General features: G+C 53.1%; 1 protein-coding gene across 8 annotated transcripts; it reads left to right on the top strand.

Annotated features, from left to right (window-relative positions):
• The first annotated feature begins 1,785 nt into the window (after positions 1-1,785).
• Tyk2 (tyrosine kinase 2) lies at positions 1,786-22,592 on the top strand. 8 transcript variants are annotated; one of them, XM_021244896.2, is made up of 26 exons: positions 1,798-3,217; positions 4,065-4,356; positions 4,916-5,112; positions 7,101-7,224; positions 7,589-7,736; positions 8,065-8,228; positions 10,253-10,382; positions 10,479-10,616; positions 11,158-11,364; positions 11,436-11,593; positions 12,613-12,721; positions 12,805-13,003; positions 13,094-13,197; positions 13,453-13,629; positions 13,715-13,802; positions 15,034-15,161; positions 15,990-16,125; positions 16,210-16,364; positions 16,957-17,107; positions 17,571-17,668; positions 17,996-18,188; positions 18,592-18,710; positions 19,182-19,354; positions 19,685-19,802; positions 21,215-21,325; positions 21,411-22,592. In XM_021244896.2, exons 3-26 carry the CDS (start codon positions 4,917-4,919, stop codon positions 21,543-21,545), a joined length of 3,459 nt encoding a protein of 1,152 aa, XP_021100555.1. In that variant the 5' UTR covers positions 1,798-3,217; positions 4,065-4,356; position 4,916; the 3' UTR covers positions 21,546-22,592. The 8 variants fall into 8 exon arrangements, 7 of the variants coding, with proteins under 7 accessions (XP_021100559.1, XP_021100554.1, XP_021100555.1 ...); XM_021244895.2 differs by having other exon boundaries at positions 1,792-3,217; positions 7,589-7,691; positions 10,253-10,616; XM_004865490.4 differs by having other exon boundaries at positions 10,253-10,616.
• The last annotated feature ends 174 nt before the right edge of the window (positions 22,593-22,766 follow it).

Below are 22,766 nucleotides of genomic sequence, written 5' to 3' on the forward strand. Positions count from 1 at the left end.
CTCTGTCTCTCCGTCCTTCTCTCATTTTTGGAGACAAGTCTCCAAAAAGAAGTTAAATTCCCCAGCCTGAGTTCAAACTTGTGATCCTCCTACCTCAGCCTACTAGAGGCTAGAGAGCCATGTGCCTCCATACCTGGCTTCTGGTTTCTGTTTTGTTTTATTTATTTATTTATTTATTTATTTTTGGTACCGGGGATTGAGCTCGGGTCCTTGTGCTTGCGCAGCAGGCGGCGAAACCACTGAGCTAAATCCCCGGCCCTTCTGTTTTATTTTTTAAATTAAATTAACTGATTTTTCATTCTGCACTCTTTAAGTGTCTTAACTCCTCTGATGCTTGAGACACCTCTGATTTTGGTCTCTGAACAGCCCTGTTTTATAGAGAAAGAGAACCAGGTGTAGCATGGTTCAGGGCCTGCCTGGGGTCTCTGGACAGAGCTGGGATTTGAACTGGGGCATCCAGCCCCTGCCTGGGTGGTTGCCGCTGTTTCCTCTCTGTGGGTGCTGTTGTGTTTCCCAGAGAGGCCGGCAGGGGGCAGGCCCTTCCTGGAGAGAGTCCCAGCAAGTTCCCCCACTTTACCTCTCTTGGGGATGGGGCTGCCTGTTCCCTGACCCCTGCCACTCAAAGGGACACAAAGGATTTGGCTTTTAGTCTTTAATTAGCCCACTTGCTTTTCCCAGGTATGGTGGGAACTGGGGAGTCCCTGCCCGAAGGGCCAGCGGGCTCAGGGGAACCCCCAGCTCAGATGTCTCCCTGGAAAGTGGCCACTGGCCAGCTTCATCAGGACTGTCCCCATTTGTACATGGAAAGTCCCTTGCTGGGGAAGTCCCTCACCTGGGCAAACCCTGGTCACTTACAGGTCTGGTGTCTGGGAAGCTCTGAAATGTTCTAGAAGGACAAAAGCCTTGTAGACAGAACATGAGTCTTGCCAGTGACCCCACAGCTCTCTGCTTCACTGTTAAGTAGGGGTGTGGGTCCCACTTTGAAATTGCGGGGGGGTGGGGAGTTGTGCATGCCTGTGATCTCAGCGCTTGGGAGGCTGAGGCAGCAGGATCACGGCAAGTTCCAGGCCACCCTGGGCCACATAGCAAGAACTTGTCTCAAAAAAACAAACAAACAAAAAGAACCTGAGGGAGCTGAGCTGAGAAAATGCTAAATATCTACCCCTTGGCCCTGCCTCCTGGCTAGGAACTGTTGTTTATTATTGTTCCTGGGGTTATTGCCATCCTTGTTATTACAATCACCTCATCAGACATTTCCTGCCACTTCCTTTTGGGGTGGCAAATCCCAGGTCTCCTAAACACTGATAGTCCAAAGTCCAAAACCCACAAGCGGCCTCACTATGGAAGAATCTGGCACCTTCAGTTTCCTGTCCCTGGACTTCTGCTGGCAGAGGCAAAAACAGAAGAGGAAGCTGAGGCAGGAAGCCCACAACCAGACCTGCAGTCCTAGGACAGCAGCCTCCTGGTTCCCAGGCTCTCCGCCCAGACCCTTCCCTGTACCCAGAATGGCTTCATTAGGGGGACTGGGGGAACCAGGCAGGCCCTCCCTCAGACTCCAGTGGCGCTGACATCATTGGGCCAGAGGTCAGGCACTGGGACTAATGCTCAGAGAAACTTCCTGTGAAGTGGTTAGGCTAGGATTAGGGCTGGAAGCAAAACCCAGCGAGCAAAAGGGGCAAGAAGATAGATTTGCTGACTCAAAGTGTAATGCTGAAAGTGGTAGAGAGGTTTATTTCTTTTGGCCTGAAAGATTGGTTTATCATTTCAAAACATTTTAAAAATGTTTTTAAATTTTTGTTGCTGGGAATTTAAACCAGGCAAGTACTCTGTTACTGAACTACATCTACAGCTCTTTTTTTGTTTTTTGTTTTTGTTTTGGTACTGGGGATCGAACTCAGGACCTTGTACTTGCGAGGCAGGTGCCAGAACCACTGAGCTAAATCCCCGGCCACCCCTCTTTTGATTTTTGATAGGGTCATATTTAGCTTTGGCAGGCTCACTTTGAACTTATTTGTTTGGGTTTTTTTGGTAGTGGAGATTGAACTCAGGACCTTGTGCTTGCGAGACAGACGTGGAGCCACTGAGCTAAATCCTGGCCCTTGTTTGTTTGAGACAGGGTTTCCCTATGTAGTCCAGGCTACCCTCAAATTTGTGGAGATCCTCCTGCCTCAGCCTCCTGAATAATTGAGTATACAGGCAAGCACCAAGGGATTCTTGCTAAGAGCAAGCCTGGGATTTGCACATCAGAGGTGAGGGTTGAAGGACTGGGTCATACAGCAAGGGACGGTGATGATTTAGGATTCTTGGCTACGACGGTGCTGGGCAGGCCAAAAACAGGACCAAGGGGGAAAATCGAGGTCTATTTGGGAAGAGGGCTCCGAGGACCGACATTTAACTGAAGTTTGATGAAGCAGAGAGTTTTTAATTACTTGTCTGTGCCTCAGTTTCTTCACCTGAGTAATGGAGCTGAGTAGAGCCCCGCACAGACGGCTGATTGCAGAACCCACAGAGACAGTGCATGTAAAAAGCCTTCTTGGAAAATGGCAAAGGCCTGTGAAAGAAAGCTTACAGCTAAGATCGGGTGGAATTGCCAAAGTGCTGCCCTGTCCGCTAGAGGGCGTCAGAGGACTGGGCTGCAGGTGATCAAGAAGGGGAGGGGAGCAGATGGACCACAAATACCTCCCGGAAAGAGGGGGACCAGCCAGCGAAGTGGTGGGCTGGCGAGGCAGATAAGAGAAAAGAAGTGGGAAAGGACGTAATGGGAGTCACATGACTGGGGGTTGGAAGGTTGGATGGCGGCTGGCTGCAGCCTTGAACCCCAAGGCGAGTCCAGGAACCTGCGCCCCAAAATTTGATCGCCTAACCTAGCTCGAGCTCCACTGCACTACCTACCGACTAAACTCTTCCGCCTGCTTCTGCGCGGCGCCCTCTACCGTGTCTCCGCCCACCCCGCAGTAGCCAATCACACACAAGGTAGTATATCCGGGTTCCAACCTAACCAATAGTGGCTAGGTCACGAGTGAGGCTTAGGGCCAATCGGAGAGGCTCCTTTCCGTTAGACACCCAATGGTTACGTCCGGCTGGGACAGGACTGCAGCCAGCGGGCATGCGCACTTTAGGCGGCCAGGGAGAAGTGTAGTTTCCGCGGCGAGCTGGCAGCGGCTCCCCGAGGCTGTGGGGCGGGTTCGCGGGTTCGAGCCTGTGTCTGCTGGGAAGGGTGAGTTTGAAGGGGAACAGCGAAAGGGCGAGCCCAGGAAGTTATGAAAAAAAGGGGATGCGCCCGGCGGGTCATGAAGAAGGAGGGTGGGGGGCTGGATGTGGTTGGCACGGGGTGGACGGGAGCAGGCGCTGCCTCTGGGCTGGACGGATGTCCGGCGGATGCACAGCGCAATTAGTGCCGAGGTAGGTTTTGGGGAGTGAAGGAGGTGCAGCCCTCACCTCGATTCCATCTTCAAAGCTGGGCCTAAGTCCAGTGGAGATGAGGAAGGAGGAAGTGGGATTCCCAGAAGCCCCAACCAGAGGATGTCATCCCAAACATGAGTGGATAATGAATAGCAAGCGTTTCTTGACGCTTATGCTGTGCCAGACAGTGGGCTAAGCACCATCTCTACCTTCTTTGTTTTCTTTGTCTTTTGAGACGGTCTCACTATGCAGTTTAGGCTGGCCTTGAACTTGCGGTGATCCTCCTGCCTCAGCTTCCTGAGTGCTGGGATGACAGGGGTGCACCCCCACAGCTGCCCTTCTGTCTCATTTCACTGAATCTTCCCTTTGAGGACCAGCCCGAGGAGGAATCGGACAGTGTGGGCTCCCCACATCCTGCCCTTTCTGTTGCTTTTGTCTTAGTAACATCCGTTCAGTCGATGACTGCCCCTGCATGAGGACCCTGGAGACCTGGGCCCTGGACTGGGGGACTGAGCTGGGACACAAACTTCCTGGGCTCTGGAGAATCAGTAGGGATGGGCCTGTCCTGGTACAGATGTGGAGGACAGGAATAGTGGGCTAAAAGAGTTAAGAGATTTTGATGCTGGAGACAGTCCTAATCACTTTGTTTATTCATTGTGCAGTGCTGGAGATCAAACTTGGGGCCTTGCACGAGCCAGACGGGGACTGACCACAGGCACACCCCAGCTCCTCCAAAGATGACTTTTTCCTTGGGGTCATGTTTGTGATTTTTCTCGCCTGTTTCAAGGTCTGTGCAGAAAGGGTAAGATGCAGAACCTTGTGGAAACCTCCTCACTATCAGCTTCTGATGGCAACATTCCCCTTACCTGCATTTTCCAAATGGAGAAACTGACGCTGAAAGTGGCTAAGTGAACTGTGTGAGTTGACACAGGAAGCTCCAGGACGGACCCCCAGGTCTGTTTGTCCCCACCTGCCTGCATGGCTCTTTTGGGGAGGGTGGTTCAGGGTGGATTTCTTTTCTTTTCTTATTAATTGATTGATCTGTGGTATTGGGGATTGAAACGAGGCCCTTGGCACTGAACTACATCCCCAGACCTTTTTATTTTTTTGAGTCAAGGTCTTGCTATGTAGTCCACACTGGCCTTGAACTCTATGTAGCCCAGGCTGGCCTCAAATTTGTGACTATCTTCCTGCCTTAGCCTCCCAAGTGCTGGGATGACAGATGTGCACACTATGACCAGCTGGAAAGGGTCTTGCTAAGTTACTGAGTTACACAGGCTGGGCTCAGATTTGGGATCCTCCTGTCTCACCCTTCCAGAGTGCTGGGATTACAGGCATGTGCCACCACACTTGGTGAGAATTAGTATATCAGGCTGGGGGGTAGCCCAGTGCTATCAAACAAATGTGGAAACTGAAGTTCAAGGAAAGAATCATATGCCTAAGGTGGTACAGCCAGGAATCCCGAGACTTCCCTGGGGGCAAGGCCGAGGCGCTCACGGCTGTCCTTCTGCAGGATGCCCCTGTGTCATCGAGGAGGCTCTGAGAAGGGCAGCCAGCCTGCCAGGGATGAAGTGCAGCCCTTGGCCACCACGGGAGGCCTGCAGGTCCTTCTGCACTGGGCTGGCTCCAGTGGTGGGCAGCCCTGGGTCACCTTCGGTGAGGTCTCGCTGACGGCTGAGGAGATCTGCATCCGGGTCGCACACAGAATCGGTGAGTGTGGGCCAGGATGCAGCTGGGGGTGGCCTTTTTCCAGTCATGGGGACAGGAGGGGCTTCACTCACAAACCACAGCTCGGGTGATGGGACACCCGCCCAGCGCAAAAGAGAGCACAATTCAGAGCCCTGGAGAGCTTGACATGTTTTGTTTGAGGAAGCACAAGGTCTTCAGGGTGACTGCAGTATCCATTTTGAAAATTTAGAAGCAGAAGTAAGAATTGAAACCAGAGTATAGCAAGGAGAAGCCAGGTCATGGTTACTCATTGGTGAAGGCTCGGAGTTTCTGAGGGGGTAGAAGGGAGCCATGGGGGGTTAAGCCAGAGAGCAAAGCTGTCTGACCAGTGCTTTGAAATGCTGTCTCCCAAGGGAGTGGAGTCCTCTTCTCTCAGAAAGGCAATACACTTAGATGCGGTAACTTGAGAGAATAATTTAGCAACATCAGAACCATGGAAACAGCCTCTCCCCAAAGCCACAGAGTGCTGCTCCTGGATATCCTCCCTTCGGACACTGTTCACAGCTTCCAGGAGGCATGTGAGAGAATGTTCACACATTCCGCCGCCTTCTTCTTTTTTCTTCTTTTCTATTTTTTTTTCCAGTACGGGGTATTGGACCCAGGGCCTTCATACTCAGCTACAGCCCTAGCCCTTTTTTATTTTTTATGAGACAGAGTACCACTAACTTGCTAAGTTGCCTCGGTGAGTTTCAAACTTGTGATCACCCTACCTCAGCCTCTCAGAGTGCTGGGATTACAGGTATGTGCCATCACACCCATATTCGTGGCTCATTTCTTGCAGGGAAAAATGGGAGACCATCACAAAATCCCTTAACAAGAGAGTGTAACAGTAAATTGAAGTATACATTAATGCTGGAATACCATGCAGCCAGGAAAAGGGACTTTAGCCAAAGTTAATGGATCATCCTATAGGAAGCGTCTAAAAAATAATTAATGTACATTATTTAAGATTTTCATCTGAAGTCAAGCATGGTGGTGCATACCTGTAATCTCAGCTACTAGGAAGGCTAAGAAAGGAGGATTGTAAGTTCAAGGCTAGCCTAGGCAATTCAAGCCTTCAACACACATGCTATTGAGAGACATTTTAGATCTAAAATATGTGATCAAGATATGCTCTCTCCATATACCAGTCCCCCCAAAATCATGTAACCATTATGTATTACAAAATATTCACTACTTTTTAAAAATCCAAACTATAAGGGCCAGGGATTTAGCTCAGTGGTTTCGCTGCCTGCTATGCAAGCGCAAAGACCTGAGTTTGATCCCCGGTACCAAAAAAAAAGAGAGAGATTTAAAATCCAAACTATAGGAAAAGTGGATGGATCCTAAAGAGATGGAGAGTGTAAAAAGAGTAGTAATAGTGACTTTTACATATTTAACAGAAAAATTGTTAGCAGTTTCTAGAATTCTGTGAGTTTCAGGATATGTTTTGCTGCTGTAATAAGCACCCCTTAGATCTTCTTGGCTTAAAACAGTCAAGTTTAACTAAAATCACTGCAGTTTGGATGGTTCACCTCCATTGTATAGTTTTTTTGTTTGGTTGGTTGGTTTTTTGGTATCAGGGATCAAACTCAGGACCTTGTGGTTGCCAGGCAGGTGTAGCACCACTGAGCTAAATCCCTGGTCCTCCATTGTATAGTTTTGCCACTTGGCACAAGGTGTAGTCATCTTCCCTGGGGCAGGGGAAGATGGCAGGAGGCTGATTTCCAGGCTCAGAAATGTGCCCATTCTATTGGCCCACATCCTATTGTCCTCAGTCACTGCAAGGGATGCTGGGAAATGTAGTTCAACTGTTATGGCACCCACCCTTCTGTACTTCATCATCCTCTGCCTATGTGCAATATGGAACAAACTGTAGGCAGGGGAGGAAGCCCAGGAAGGGTGTGTGAAGGGAACCAGTGGTCTGGGTGTCTGTAGGGCTGATGCCAGTAGATAATGTGGTTTCTGACTTTCTTGCTCCCCAATTCCAGGCATCACACCAGCCTGCTTTAATCTCTTTGCTCTCTTTGATGCTGAGGCCCAAGTGTGGCTGCCCCCAAACCACATTCTGGAAGTTTCTGCAGACACAAGACAGACGCTGTATTTCCGCATGAGGTGAGAGAAGGCCCCTTGGAAGGGTTGCCTCTTTTCTCCTTTCATTATTATTTTCTTTTGAGACAGGGTCTTGCTATAGGTCAGGCTGGCCTTAAACTTGCTATGTATACCAAGCTGGCCTTGAACTTCCAGGGATCCTCCTGCTTCAGGCTCCTGAGGGCTGGGATTATAGCTGTGTGCCACCACACTTGGCTTCACCTTTTAATTTATTATTTTTCCAGACCTGGGGATGGAACCTAAGTCCTCATAGATGCTAGCTGAATGCTCAATCACTGAGCCACACCCCAGTTCCAGTGTCCCCTTTTCTGCTGGAGTTGCACTGAGCCTGTGCTAAGTCCCTCCCATGTCTCTTCGTGTCCTGCAGGTTTTACTTCCGGAACTGGCATGGCATGAATCCGCAGGAGCCACCTGTGTACCGCTGTGGACTCCCAGGGGCTGAGGCATCCTCAGAACAAGCAGAACAAGGGGTACAAGTCTTAGATCCAGCCTCTTTTGAGTACCTCTTTGAGCAGGTATGAGCTGAGCTGGGGACGTAGGACTCTTTCTGAGTAGACTCAGGGACAGTTGAGGAGCCCCCAGTTTCCTCACCAGTTCAATGTAGCTAATACCTTCAACTCGTGTCATCTGGGATCTTTTGGTTTAACTGGTTGAATGAGTTCAGGGAATGATTAATGATGTCTGCCACAAGCACAGCAGATATGTGTGCTGTTTTTTGGGCCTTTTCAGAAGACAGTGGTCTCTCTGTCCCCAAAGTGCCTGAAAATAGGGAACTACAGTTCTCTGGCCAGCAAGTGAAAGCATTGTCACATTTCTCTTTGTGCCTGATTGTTTCAACCCTAGGGCAAGTATGAGTTTGTGAATGATGTGGTGTCGCTGCGGGAGCTGTCAAGTGAGGAGGAGATCCACCACTTTAAGAATGAGAGTCTAGGCATGGCCTTTCTGCACCTCTGCCACCTCGCTCTCTGCCGCAGTGTCCCCCTGGAGGAGGTGGCCAAGGAGATCAGGTGCCTGGGAATGGAATGGGGACACTGCCTTGTATATTGCCTTGCTATCATTCTTTTATTCAGCAGGCACTTACTGAGTACCTACTGTGTACTAACACTTGTTCAAGTCGAGGTGTTGTGTTTTTTCTTGGTTTCAGGGATTGAACTCAGGACATTGTGCTTGCGAGGCAGGTGTGCTGCCACTGAGCTAAATCCCTAGCCCCTGTTCAAGGTGTTGTTGAAGCAAAAATGAATACATCAGACAAAAAAAAACCCCGCTGTTGGGGAACTCCCATTTCATGAAATAGGCAACAAGTGAAACCTAACAGTGAAATGTGCTGAACATGGTGATCTATAACAGTAATCACAGCACTCTAGGAGGCTGAGGCAGAAGGATTGCAAGGTTGAGCCCAGCCTGGGCAACTAGGTGAGACATACTCTCAAAATAAAATCTAAAAAAAGGGCTAAGGTTGTATCTCATTGTGAAGACCCTGTGTTTAATCCCAGTACCATAAACACACAAAGTGCAGTGTACATCATTTGAGATGGTGATACATGCAGTGTGGAAAAATTAAGAAAGGTGCATGAACAGTATCAGTGTAAGAAGTCAACAACTGTATTTTAAAATTTTGTTTATGTGTTTATTTGTGGCATGAGGGATCCATCCCTGCCAGGCAAGAGCTGTACCACAGAGCTACACCCAAGGCCTTTTTATTTTATTTATTTATTTATTTGGTACCGGGGATCGAACTTGGGACCTTGTGCTTGTGAGGCAGGCAGCGGAACCACTGAGCTAAATCCCTGGCCCAAGACCTTTTGGTTTTTTAAATTTTTTAAATTTTTTTATTTTTTGGTACCGGGGATCGAACTCGGGTCTTTGCACTTGCACAGCAGGCGGCAAAACCATGGGCCTTTTGTTTGTTTGTTTTGTTTTTTTGGTACTGGGCATCAAACTCAGGTCCTTGCGCTTGCACAGCAGACAGTGAAACCACTGAGCCAAATTCCCAGCCCAATACTTTTTTTTTTTTTTGGTACCGGTAATCGAACTGGGGATCTCGCACCTGCGAGGCGGGCTGCAGAACTACTGAGCTAAATCCCTGGCCATTATGGGCCTTTTTATTTCTAACATTATTTTGTTTTTGTTTTTGTTTTAGAATGGGTCTTTATGCAGTTCAGGCTGGCTTCAAGGTCATATCAATCCTCCTGCCTCAGCCCCCAGTGGCTGGGATTACATATGTGCACCACCATGCCTGGCTCTAATAAATACTTTTTTTAAAGTAAAATTAGGCAAAAAAAAAAAAAAAAGGTAAAATTAGGCCAGCCAGGGATTTAGCTCAGTGGCACTGTACCTGCCTCGAAAGCGCAAGGTCCTGAGTTTGATCCCTGGTAACAAAAATAAATAAAGTAAAATAAAATTAGGCCAGATGTGGTGGCACACACCTGTAATTCCAGCACTTAGAAGGGTGAAGCAGGAGGATTGCCTTGAGTTCAAGGCCAGCCTGCACTACAAAGCGAGACCCCGTCTCAAAAGACAAAAAAAAAAAAAATTATATATTTTGTTGGACTAGGGATGGCACCCATGGTCTTTGCACAGAGCTACAACCCATGTGCTTTTTTAATTTTTAATTTTGCAACAAGCTATTGCTAAGTCACTAAGTTTTCCAGGCTGGCCTTCAATTTGTGATCCTCTTGCCTTAGCCTCCCAAGGAGTGCAGGGATTACAGGTGTGTGCCACTATCCTGGGCTTCAGCCCTTTTGAATTTTATTAATTTTATTTTTCCTTTTGTATTTTATTGTGAGATAGCATCTCACTAAGTTGCCCATGATGGGCTGGAATTTGGGATCTTCCTGCCTCAGCCTCCTGAGTTGCTAGGATTCCAGGTGTGCACCACCTTGTCAGCTCTATATCTTTGTTTCCCTCCTTCATGACAGTATACATATTTGCTAAATGAGGCAGCTGAGGCAGAGAGAGGTCAAGCCATTGGAGATATCACCTAGGCTGGCCCCATTGAGACCCTTGACTGGTACCCTGTGTCCCCCGCCAGCTTCACGCGCTGCATCCCGCGCTCCTTCCGGCAGCAGATCCGCCAGTACAATATGCTGACCCGGCTGCGCCTTCGGAGTGTCTTCCGACGCTTCCTGCATGCCTTCCAGCCAAACCACCTGTCCCAGCAGGTTGTCATGGTCAAGTACCTTGCCACCCTGGAGCATCTGGCACCCCGCTTTGGTGCCGAATGCATCCCTGTGCATCACCTGGAGCTCCTATTCCAGGCCGACAGGGAGCCCTGCTATATCCGGGACAGTGGGCAGCCCCCAGAAGCTGACCCCATGTCGGCCCCTGGACCCCCCACCCATGAGGTGCTGGTCACGGGTACCAGGGGCATCCAGTGGCGCCCGGTACAGCCAGAGGTGAGCAGGGCGCCTCTTCTGGGGGTCCTTGGCCTGGAGTCCTGAAGGGTGTGGTGAGACTTTTAACCATCTCCCTCTGGTGTGGGTTCTCCTGGGTTCATTTCTTAAGAGTGTGTCTCTGTATACCTGATTTCTGCGATCTGCAGCTCTGGGGATGTGGCAGTTGGAAGTGGTTGGGCTCAGAGTCTCCTCTCTGCCTCCCCAAGCTCTAGCTTCTGGCATCTGTATCCATTCATTCATTCATTCATTCACTGATTGATTCATTCATTTATAATACTGGGGATTAAACCCAAGGCTTTTCCACTGAGCTACATCCCAGCCTTTTAAAAAATTTTCTATTGAGACAGGGTCTCGTTAAATCATTAAGTTGCCCAGGCTGGGCTTGAACATGTGATCTTCCTACTTCAGCCTCCCAGAGTGATAGGATTCTAAGCATGCACCACCACGCCTCTCTGACTCCTGTCTGTGCCCTGTGGAAAGCAGAGGGGACTACACAGTCCTTGTCTCTCTCTGTCCCCTGCCTGCCCTGCTGGCTTTTTAGAGTTCCAGTGCCAATGGCAGTGACAGCTGGAATCCGAAAGCCAGGCTGCCTGGGAAAAAGGCCAGTGCCCATGAGGAGGCAGGCAAGCAGCCAGTGGACAAGCCACAGGAGCCCTCTTGGACCTACTTCTGTGACTTCCAGGACATCACCCATGTGGTCCTGAAGGAATGTCGCATCAGCATCCACCGGCAGGACAATAAGTGCCTGGTATGGCCAAGGGCTGGGCCGGGCTGGGGAACCCTGGCCTGTGACACCCAGCTGACAACCCCTGCCTGTAGGAGCTGAGCCTGTCCTCCCCGGCTGCTGCCCTGTCCTTTGCGGCGCTGGTGGACGGCTACTTCCGCCTGACTACCGACTCCAGCCACTACCTGTGCCATGAGGTGGCTCCTCCGAGGCTGGTCCTGAGCATCCAGGACGGCATCCACGGACCCCTGCTGTGAGCGGCCAAGGCGGGAGGGCAGGGGATATGCAGCCCCTGCCATGGGCACCAAAGGGACCAAGACTGAAGCCCTCTGTGTGTCTTCTCTGTGTACGTGTGCTTTTTTTGTTTGTATCTTTGGAGCTTTTTGTTTGTTTGTTTGTTTGTGTTTTGAGACAGGGTCTGTGTCAGTTCCTAGAGGCAGATGGGTAAAATCCAGGCTGTGATTGAATTCACTGTGTAGCTTAGGTTGGCCTCAAACTCAGTGATCCTCCTGCCTCAGCCTCCTGAGTACTAGGATGACAGGTGTGAACCACCACTCCCAGCTCACAGTTTTGGAGATTTTGGTCTGCAGTCAGTGGTCCTGTGCCTTTGGGCCTGTGGGTGTGGCCAAGCAAAACTTCACCCCTTGAAGAACCTGGGATCCACAGTCCCCTCCAAGGCTGTACCTCAGTGGCCTAAAAACCTCTCAAAGGCTCCACGTCTCAAAGTTTTCATCACCTTCCAACAGCACCAAGCTGTGCACCAAGCCTGCAATACATGGGCCTGGCCTGGTGTGGGGCCACACTCTTATTATCCCAGCACTCTGGGAGGCTGAGGCAGGAAGATCGCAAGTTCAAGCCCAGTCTGGGCAACTTAGTGACTTAGTGGAACCCTATCTCAAAAAATGCAAAAAGGGCTGGGGACATTGCTCTGTGCAGAGGCCCTGGGTTCATCTGACAACGAAAAACTGACAAACATGATGTCTGTGTTGCTCTGTGGGTCCTTTGGATATGTCTGTGAGCACTGTCCTTTGGGTGTGTGATGAAGTGGCCATGTGTCACCCTGCGTGTGCCTGTGGCCAGGTTGCGCCCATCCAGCATGGGTGGCTATTTCCTTCTGGTGTGTGTCACCGTGTTGGTGGCTGCATCTGATGTCCCCGGGTGTGACTTTTCCCAGCTGTTTTGTGTGCCACTGGGCAGTCTTGGGTCACCCTTGCCAGGTATGGGTCTGACAGTGGTCCCAGGTGGCCTGAGGGTACCCCGGTCAACTCCCAGGGAGCCGTTTGTGCGGGCCAAGCTGCAGCTGGAAGAGGGCGTCTACCTCATCCACTGGAGCACCAGCCACCTTGAGCGCCTCATCCTCACGGTGGGCCAGCGTGACCCGGTGCGCCTGAGGCTGGGTTTGTGGGTTGGGGCCGGGCTCACTTCCTGCCCTGACCCAGCTCACTGCCCCTTCTGCCCACCCAGACCCCTGGCGGCAGTGGTGTGCAGAGTGTGCGCCTCCGCAAGTTCCCCATTGAGCGGCAAGCCGGGGGCTTTGTGCTGGAGGGCTGGGGCCGCTCCTTCGCCAGCGTGCGGGACCTGCGGATGGCCCTGCAGGGCTGCTCTCTGCGGGCTGGGGACGACTGCTTCTCCCTGCGCCAGTGCTGCCTGCCCCAGCCAGGAGGTATGAGGAGTGATGGTGCTGGTGTGGGGATGGCATCCTTGTCCCGCATGGCAGCCGGCTCAGCCACTTGGTTTCGGTTTCTGTCCCCAGAGATCTCCAACCTCATCATCATTCGGGGGCCTCGGGCCAGCACCCGGCAGCTCAACCTCAGCCAGCTCAGCTTCCACAGGGTACAGCAGGATGACATCACCCAGGTGGGCAGGTGTCGGCAGGGGACAGGGTGGGGGCACAGAGCTTAGGACTCCTGGGGACATGGTGGTTGGGGCTCAGCTGGCATCACAGTCATATTCTTTTTTTTATTTGGCTTTTTGAGACATGGTCTCCTTATGTAGCCCAGGCTGGCCTTGAACCTGCAGGGATCCTCCTGCCTCAGCTTCCTGAGTGCTGGGATTATGTGCGCCACCACACCTGGTGTCACTCACAGGGGAGTTCTGTGCCATTGCCTGCAGCTGTCACACTTGGGCCAGGGCACAAGGACCAACGTGTATGAGGGTCTGCTGCGAGTGGGGACGCCCGAGGAGGACAAAGAGGACAGCATGGGCCCTGTGGAGCCCAGTGGGGGCTGTGGGCAGGAGCTGCGTGTGGTGCTGAAGGTGCTGGACCCAGGTCACCACGACATCACGCTGGTGTGTGTCTAGGGGACCCTCAGGGGTGTGGTGGGGGGAGGGGGCAAGGGGAGGGGCGCAGCCGGCTGAGCTACTGTCCCCACAGGCCTTCTACGAGACAGCCAGCCTCATGAGCCAGGTGTCCCATGCACACCTGGCCTTCCTGCATGGCGTATGCGTGCGCGGCTCCGAGAGTGAGTGCCTGCCACCCTGGACTTCACCCGCTCCCTGGGCTGCACCCAGACCCCTGACAACAGGCTTAAATCCAGTCACCGACTGCTCCTCAACCCTCCCTCGCTCTCTCTCCTGATCCTGGGCTGTACCTTTGTACCTTTTTTTTTTTGGTACTGGGGATTGAACCCAGGGCCTTTGCACAGAGCTACATCTTCAGCCTTTTTATTTTTATTTTGAGACAGGGTCTGGCTAAGTTGCTAAGTTGCCCAAGCTGGGCTCAAACTTGTGGTCTTCCTGCCTCTGCCTCCCAGACTGCAGGGATTACAGGTGTGCCCACCATCTGGCTCCAGGCTGTACAGACCTTCACCCTGTCCTCCCAATAGATGCCAAGCCCCCACTTCTTGCCCCACCTTCCCCTTGGACCCTCACCTGCACCCTGACCTCAGTCTGCCCCCGATTCCCAGTTGTGTCTGTCCTAGTCTCCCACCAGCTCTTCCTACACCCTGCCCCCACCGACAGTCCGACCATCAGTGCCGTGGCCCCAGCAGACCTCAACCCAGTGTCCTCCGATCCTCCCACACCTCTGCTTCTGAGCCACATGCCACCCCTGTCCCTCCTCTGCATGCTCCTCAAGGCCCCATGTGCCAGGCATGGTGGCGCAGGCCTGCAGTCCAGCACTGTGGGAGGCTGAGGCAGGATCATAAGTTCAAGCCTGGGTAAATTAGTGACTTAGTAGATTCTGTCTCAAAATTAAAATTAAAAAATTAAAATAAAAAAGGGCTGGGGATACAGCTCAGTGCAAAGGCCCTGGGTTCAATCCTCAGTATTGCAAAAAAAGAAAAAAAATAGTGCACATAAGGGCGACCCATCCCCCATGCCATGGCCCCAGATATGTGTCCTGTGGCCTTGCTGTCCCCCAGGAGAATGGCCACACCCACTCTGCCACCACAGTCCTCTCCCTTGCTCTGGTCCAGAGGCTTATCGCACCTCACATCTGCTCTCCACCATACCCACCCCACTTCCTGGGTTCCCCTCTGTCACCGTGCGTCAACTCCTCCACACCCCCTCCTGCAGCCAGTGTCCCCAACACCTTTGCCTCTGCTGTGCTGCATTCTGCATCTCCCTTGTCCTCAGGCTCACTCCTGAAGCCTGCCTGGGCCCTCTGCTGTGGCTGTCCACGGCCCCAGGCCCCAAGTGCTGGGTGGGGCTACCTGGTGGGGGAGGCGGCCCTGGAGCTCTGGGTCTTTGCAGACGTCATGGTGACGGAGTTCGTGGAGCATGGGCCCCTGGACGTGTGGCTGCGGCGGGAGCGGGGCTGTGTGCCCCTGGCCTGGAAGCTGGTGGTGGCCCAGCAGCTGGCCAGTGCCCTCAGCTACCTGGTACGTGAGTCAGGATGGCCCGGGTGTTGGGGGGTTGATGGCTACTGGACACCCTCAGCCCCCAAACTCACCCAGGGATGGCGCAGACCCTGGGAACATACCAGGGACCAAAACTGTCAAATCCCTGTGCTCAGGGAATGGATTTCAATTGGGAGAGACAAGGAACTGTACATGGTGCCACAGGGGTTTGGTCCAGGACCCAGAGGCCACCAAATTCAAGGGTGCACAGGTCCCTTCTGTAAACTGGTGTCTAGTTTGCCTAGAACCTTGGCACATCCTCCTATAGGCTTTAAGTCATCTCTGGTGGCACATGCCTGTAATCCTGGCACTCAGGAGGCTGAGGCAGGAGGATCACTGCAAAGTTCCAGGCCAGCCTGGGCTACATAGTGAGTTCAAGGGCAGCCTGCACAGTGAGACCTTGTCTCAAAAAAACAAAAAGACCCCCCAAAAAAGAGGTGAAATTTTAATATGTGGATCAGGGGAGCCTCACTAAAGCTTCCTGAAGGAGGGGAGGGCAGGCACCAGGAGACATTTGGGGAAAACATTTCAGGTAGAAGGAGCCGCAAGTGCTAAGGCCCTGGGGCAGCAGTGGCCCTGATGTGCATTTGAGAGCAGCAGTGGGCTCCTCTGGCCTTTTGTGCCTGGCCAAGGGCCTTGGCCACCAGCAAGGCTCTGGGAGAACAAGAAAGGCCCACCCAGCCCCTGTGCTACCTGGTCACAACGACAGTGCACTGGCATCTCAATAATGACCGGGATTGGGGCCTCGGGGGTGGGGGTTGGAGGTGGAGTCTATGCCCCTCCTCACCAGCCCCTCCCATCCTACCCCAGGAGGACAAGAACCTGGTGCACGGGAATGTGTGTGGCCGGAACATCCTCCTGGCCCGGCTGGGGCTGGCAGATGGCACCAGCCCATTCATCAAGCTCAGCGACCCAGGCGTGGGGCTGGCCGCCCTCTCCAGGGAGGGTGAGTAGCTCTCCGATCAGGGCTAGGCAAAGGGCTGAGCTTCCCTCCTCCATTCCCCCTTGGTGATTGTGACCTGGCCCCCAGAGCGGGTGGAACGCATCCCCTGGACTGCGCCCGAGTCCCTGCTTGCTGGGGCCAGCAGCCTGAGCACAACCACAGACAAGTGGGGCTTCGGTGCCACCCTGCTGGAGATCTGCTTCAATGGCGAGGTGCCCCTGCAGGGCCACACCCCCTCCGAGGTACGGCCAGGTCCAGGGTCCCTGGGCCTCCATCATTTGGGGATCATCTAACCCTAATCTCTTCAGGAAGCCCAACAATGACAAGGACAGAGAAGGGGAGGGGTGTCTGTGGCCCAGTGAATGGCTGGACAAGGCTGCTCAGAGGAGTGTTTTTTATTGTGTTTTTGAGATGGTCTCACTGTGTCGTTCAGGCTGGCCTTGTACTCACTATGTAGCTTCAGCTGGCCTTGAGCTCTCGGCGATCCTCCTGTGTCAGCCTCCCGAGTGAGTGCTGGGATTATAGTTGTGCATCCAGTCCCCAGAAGAGGTTTTATTGAAGTGCAGAATTAGATGGGTGAGCCAGGCTAGGAAGGGTAGATAGGCAGTGAGCACAGCCTGTGCAAAGGCACTGAGGTGTTTGTGCTATTAGGAAAGATGACCTTGAGGTGCTGCTGCTGCACAGAGTGAGCTGGACTCCTGGCTGAGTCCTGGCTCTGAGCCTGTTTCTTCCTCTGGGAAATGGGAATAAGAGTGCAGGCACCTCACCAGGCCATCCCGCTGCTGTAAGGGGAGCAGGGTGAGGTGCTGATTCCAGCTGCTCCCTGCCCCCTAGAAAGAGCGCTTCTACCAGAAGCAGCATCAGCTGCCCAAGCCTTTGTGCCCAGAGCTGGCCTCAATCACCAGCCAGTGCCTGAGCTACGAGCAGGCCCAGCGGCCATCCTTCCGCACCATCCTGCGCGACCTCACTCGGCTGCAGCCCCACAGTGAGCCCCACCTGTTGCCGGGAGCCTGGGGAGGTGGGGAGAGGGTCCCTGCCACAGCAGGCGCTTGGGCTCCTTGTCCCCAAGGTTCCTGCAATGGGGCTCAGGGCGTATGCTGGTTTCTCACTGGCTTACGGGAGAGGAATCTGGGGCAAGGCACAACCTTTTGGGCCAAACTGTCCTGGTGCTTCCTGTCCTCTCTGGATGTGATGCTGGCACTCGGCCCAGTCTCAGACTGCCCAGCCAGCCATCCCCATCCCCTACCCTGCTGGGGACAAGGCCCAGGGTCTCCTATGTGTTGGGCCAAGGCTCTGGAACAGCCGCAGCCGAAGTCCTGAGAGTCAGTATTGATGCTGCAGGCTGTGTGTTTTGGACACGAAGTGAAATTTTCCAGCTGTTTCTTAGCTGGCTGGGGAGTAGTCTCCATTTTGTGATTCCCCAAGTGCGGGTCTGCTGGCTCCTCCAGGTCTAGTAGATGTCTCAGCTCTGAACCCCGACTCACCTGCGTCAGACCCCACCGTTTTTCATAAGCGCTATTTGAGAAAGATCCGAGATTTGGGAGAGGTGAGGACAGAGCCTGTGGGGCTGGTGGGGCCTGGAGATCTGGAGATGGGGTTGGAGAGCCTGAGAGAGGCCTGCAGAACTGGGAGGAGGGGCAGCTGGAAAGGGGAGGAGCTTGAGGATTAAGGAAAGTACTGCCTGAGGTAGTTCCGGGAGACACAGGTGGGAGGACTTCAGCTGTGGGGGGAGTCCCTGGAAAATTGTAAGGGGTCGGAGGTCTCCACCTTTGAGCACGGAGTAGGTGGGGCTTAAATCTTCCCAAACCGATCCGCCTGGTGCGTGGCCTGGGAACACAGGGGTGGGGTTGACCCTCACGCACTCTTGGGCCAGGGTCACTTTGGCAAGGTCAGCCTGTACTGCTACGACCCAAACAACGATGGCACTGGCGAGATGGTGGCAGTGAAATCCCTCAAGGCGGGCGGCGGGCCCCAGCTCAGCTCGGGCTGGAGGCGGGAGATCGACATCCTTCGCACTCTGTACCACGAGCACATTGTCAAGTACAAGGGCTGCTGTGAGGACCAAGGTGGGTGGCTCAGGGTGGGGCTAGGCAGTGGAGCAAGATGACTTTGTAACCAAACACTGTTTGGCCATGGGCCACAGTGATTGGTCAGGTGTGGTGTGACTTGTGGGGGGAGCCATCAGGATAGCCAATTAGAATCATTCAAACTGCGCGCGCCCCATTTGAGAGTGTGTGGCCAGGGAGCCTTCTTCTTAGCTTTGAAGGGCCTGTGCTGTCTGCTTGCGCCAAGGTGGACTTCGAGGCACTTCTCTCCTACAGGGACAGGGATCAGGATGAGACATCTCAGCTAGGGACTGGGCCTACTGTGCGCAGATTTTCCCTTCTCTACCAGACAAAGAGCCCCGAAGGGCTGGGGTGGGTCCCCTTAGGCTTCTCCCTCTGTCCCCTTGGGCCCTTTCCACGACAGGAGAGAAGTCGGTGCAGCTCGTCATGGAGTACGTGCCGCTGGGCAGCCTCCGGGACTACCTGCCCCGGCACAGCGTCGGCCTTGCCCAGCTGCTGCTGTTCGCCCAGCAGATCTGCGAGGTGGGCTGGCCCCGCCCCTGCTCCCCGCACTGTACCTGCCATCCAGGTGCTCCTGCTTCCTTTGCCCAGTCTGCCAGTTCTCGGTTCTCGGACCCATTGCTCTCCGCTCTCTGCCTTGGGTTCACCTGGCTCCACCCCAGGCCCCGCCCCAACTCACAGCCACACCCAGCCCTTCCCGATTCTCCCGCTCTACCCCCAGCACCCTTCTGTGGGACCCACTTCTGCTATTTTGTTCCTTCCTCTGTTGCTTGTGGCCACCAGCCGTCCTGCTTTTCTTTTTCTTTTTTTTTTTGTTTGTACTGGGGATCGAACTCAGGACCTTGAGCTTCGAGGCAGGCGGCGGAACCTCTGAGCTAAATCCCCAGCCAGCCGTCCTGCTTTTTCAGGTGGCCGGGTCTGCAGGTTTCACCTGACTGTCTCCCAGACACCTGGTCACCCCACCACTGCCCCCCCTCCCCGCCCCGCCCTCAGGGCATGGCCTACCTGCATGGGCAGCACTACATCCACAGAGACCTGGCGGCGCGCAACGTGCTGCTGGACAACGACAGGCTGGTGAAGATCGGGGATTTTGGCCTTGCCAAGGCCGTGCCTGAAGGCCACGAGTACTACCGCGTGCGCGAGGACGGGGACAGTCCCGTGTTCTGGTGACCGGACAGAGCGCGGTCTGAGGGGTGGGGATGTTCCAGTGTCACTTGGAAAAGGCAAGGTGAAGAAGAGGGTTGCTGAGTGTCAGGGTATATGCTTACTCCGGCCCAGAGATGTGAGCTGGGATCAGTCTGAGGGTGGGGCCTAGAGGCACGAGGCGAGGCGGGACCAGCTCAGCTGGGACAAGATCTTCACCCCTAGGCAGTGTCCTTAAGGCTGGGATCACGGATGGGACTAGAGGGGCCCTTCAGTCCCAGGTGAGGGTCCAGCCTGGCCTAACCCCCTAACCCCGAATCCAGCCTCCAGACCTGAGCGCCCCCTTTCCCCAGGTACGCCCCCGAGTGCCTCCAGGAGTGTAAGTTTTACTACGCGTCGGACGTCTGGTCCTTCGGGGTCACACTCTATGAGCTGCTGACGCACTGTGACTCCAGCCAGAGCCCCCCCTCGGTGAGAACCACGCCCACACTCCTACCCCAGAGTTCGCTAGGGGAGTTAGAAAGTCACGCGTTCAAAACCCAGCCCTCCACCCTCCCGATCGCTTCACCCACCAGGGTCTCCCAGTCCAGATGTGGAAAATGGGACACTTGCAGGGTAGGGGACTTTTCTGGGGGAAGGGGCAAAGAGGTACTGGAGATTGAAACCCAAGGTCTGAACACTAAGCTACATCTCCAGTATTTTGTTTGTTTTTTGGTACTGGGGCTCGAACTCCGGGCCTTGCGCTTTCGAGGCAGGCGGCAGAACCACTGAGCTAAATGCTCGGCCCCTAATTTTTTGTTTTTGAGACAGTTCTCACTAAGTAAATTGCCCAGACAGGCTCAGCCTTGTAGTCCTTCTGCCTCGGCCTCCCAAAATACTGGAGTGACAAGCATGTGCCACCATTCCAGCTTGCAATAGGGCCTTAACTGTAATAGAAACGCTGTTGAAATGGCGAGGGGACTAAGAAGGGTCTTTTATCCCCTCTATAAACCTCTGATTGGCCAAGCTTGGCTTATTTATCCACCTTAGAGCCAATCACTGTTTAGCCATGGGCCTCAGTGATTGGCCAGGCTGGGTTGGGGGAGGAGCTAGGCAAGTTGCCTTTAAAGAAAAACATTCTGAGCCTTCCATGAAGGAATGGGCCTATACTCCAGCTACTCCCAATGCTGAGGCAAGACTGCTTGAGTCTAGGTGTTCAAGATCTATCAGCAACATAGTGAAACCTCATTTCAAAAAATTAATTGCGGGGGATTTAGCTCAGTGGTTCCAGCGCCTGCTTTGCAAGCGGAAAGCCCTGAGTTCAATCCCCGGTACCAAAAAAAAAAAAAAAAAATTAATGACAAACTGGGCATAGTGGTGGATGCCTATAATTGCAGCACTCGGGAGGCTGAGGCAGGAGGATTCCTGCAAGTTTGAGGTTGGCCTGTGGTACATAGTTCAAGGCCAGCCTGGATTACACAGCAAGACCTTGTCTCAAAACAATTCATTTTGGGCCAGGGGATTTAGCTCAGTGGTTCCGCTGCCTGCCTCGCAAGCACAAGGTCCCAAGTTCCATCCCCAGTGCCAAAAAAATTCTTTAGTTTGCAGACAGGTAAAACCAACTTCCTGAGTCACTTATTATCAACAGCAAGCACGTGATTGAGGCTTACTCTAGAAATATTAATTTTTGTAACTGCAGTAACCCCAGATGGTAGATGTTAGTGTTAGCATCCCATTTCAGGAATGAGATAACTGAGGCCCAGAGAGGCTTGGTCAGAAATCCACAGTCACCACTGAGAAGTGTTGAGGGGGGATTAGGACATCTAACCTTGGAGTTCTAAGCTCTTGGCCTCCGACTGGTTTTTGCTGCCTCTGGAAAAAAGCTCATCTGGATTGTACCGTAGAAATTCATGGAGCTCATAGGCATCACCCAGGGCCAGATGACTGTGCTGAGGCTCACAGAGTTGCTGGCGCGAGGGGAGAGGCTGCCGTGGCCAGACAGATGTCCCCGGGAGGTGAGGTGCCCCACCCTTCTCCACCCCTGGGATCGTCTTTGAGTTCCCAGAAAGCGGCAGTCATGGCCTGCTTCTGCTCCTCCAGATCTACCTCCTCATGAAGAACTGCTGGGAGGCCGAGGCCTCGTTCCGTCCCACCTTCCAGAACCTTGTCCCCATCCTCAAGTCGGAGCAAGAGAAATACCAAGGCCAGGCCCCCTCGTTGTTCAGTGTGTGCTGAGCCCAAGGGCGCCATGCTTGGGGCGGCTTATGGGGGTCCCTGCAGAAAGCCTCTTGTACCCACCCATGAGGACCCCAGAGCAAGAGGCTGGCCTGGCTCGGCCCTGCTCTGCACACCCTGCCGCTGTTCAGGGGCTGTACTTCCACGACTGAGAGACCCAGGACAGGGCCTGATCAGCCCTTCTGGTGACCAACATATGAGACCCGTGATCTCCACTGGCTACGTATAAACTGCTCTTCCACTGCTGGCGGCTGTCTTCCTTGTGGCCAGCAGCTCAGGTCCACTCTGCAGACACCAGCTGCACCAAGGAGGAGGTCACTATTAAACTTCTTGCTCAGTTTGTTGGTGCATGTCTGGAATCCCAGCACTCTGAGAGTCTGAGGCAGGAGGGTTTCAAATTTGAGACCAGACTGGGCAATTTAGCAAGACCCTCTTTCAAGATTTAAAAAAAAAAACTCTGGGAATGCTGGAGCACACCTGTAATCCCCGCACTCAGGAGGCTGAGGCAGGATGATAGCTATGAATTCGGACCAGCCTGGAATACACAGCAAAAACCTGTCTCAAATATAAAAAGATAGGGCTGGGGATTTAGCTCAGTGGTGCCACTGCCTGCCTCACAAGTGCCAAGTTCCAGAATTCAATCCCTGGTAGCAAAAAAAAAAAAAAAGATAAATTATTTTTAAAGGTCTGAAGATGTACCTCGGTGTGAAGGCCCTGGATTCCATCCCCAGCACCAAAATACAAAAGGAGAAACTAGCACCTCCTCCTGTGCCAGTGCCTGGTACACAGATGGTGTCCGTTATTACCTGTTAAATGTACAAAGCCTTCAGAGGGCTGCATGCCTCATAGATTTGACTGCCATGTTCACTTTTCCTTGCTGTGTGACCTCAGACCAGTGTCTTCACTTCTCTGGGCCTCACTCAGCTCTGGGATGGTCCAGCTTGCTCTCCCATAGGACTGATGTACAGTGTCTGTGAGGTGGTATGTGTAAATTGCTTAGCAGAGAGACCTGCACTGGTGCTTAATAAACACTGGATGTTATTGTTATTCAGTTTGGGGTTTTCTTTTGTCTTGGTATTTGGTTTTTTTGAAACAGAGTCTCACTACATAGTCAACAGTAGCCTTAAACTCATGATGTAGCCCAGGCTATTCACAGCGATTCTCCTGCCTCAGCCTCCTGAGTGCTGAGATGATGGAAATACATGGTGGAGTTTCTGACCC

Source organism: Heterocephalus glaber, unplaced genomic scaffold (assembly GCF_053883595.1).
Source record: "Heterocephalus glaber isolate CG9 unplaced genomic scaffold, H.glaber_assembly_v1.0 deba00001760, whole genome shotgun sequence".
NCBI lineage: Eukaryota > Metazoa > Chordata > Mammalia > Rodentia > Bathyergidae > Heterocephalus > Heterocephalus glaber.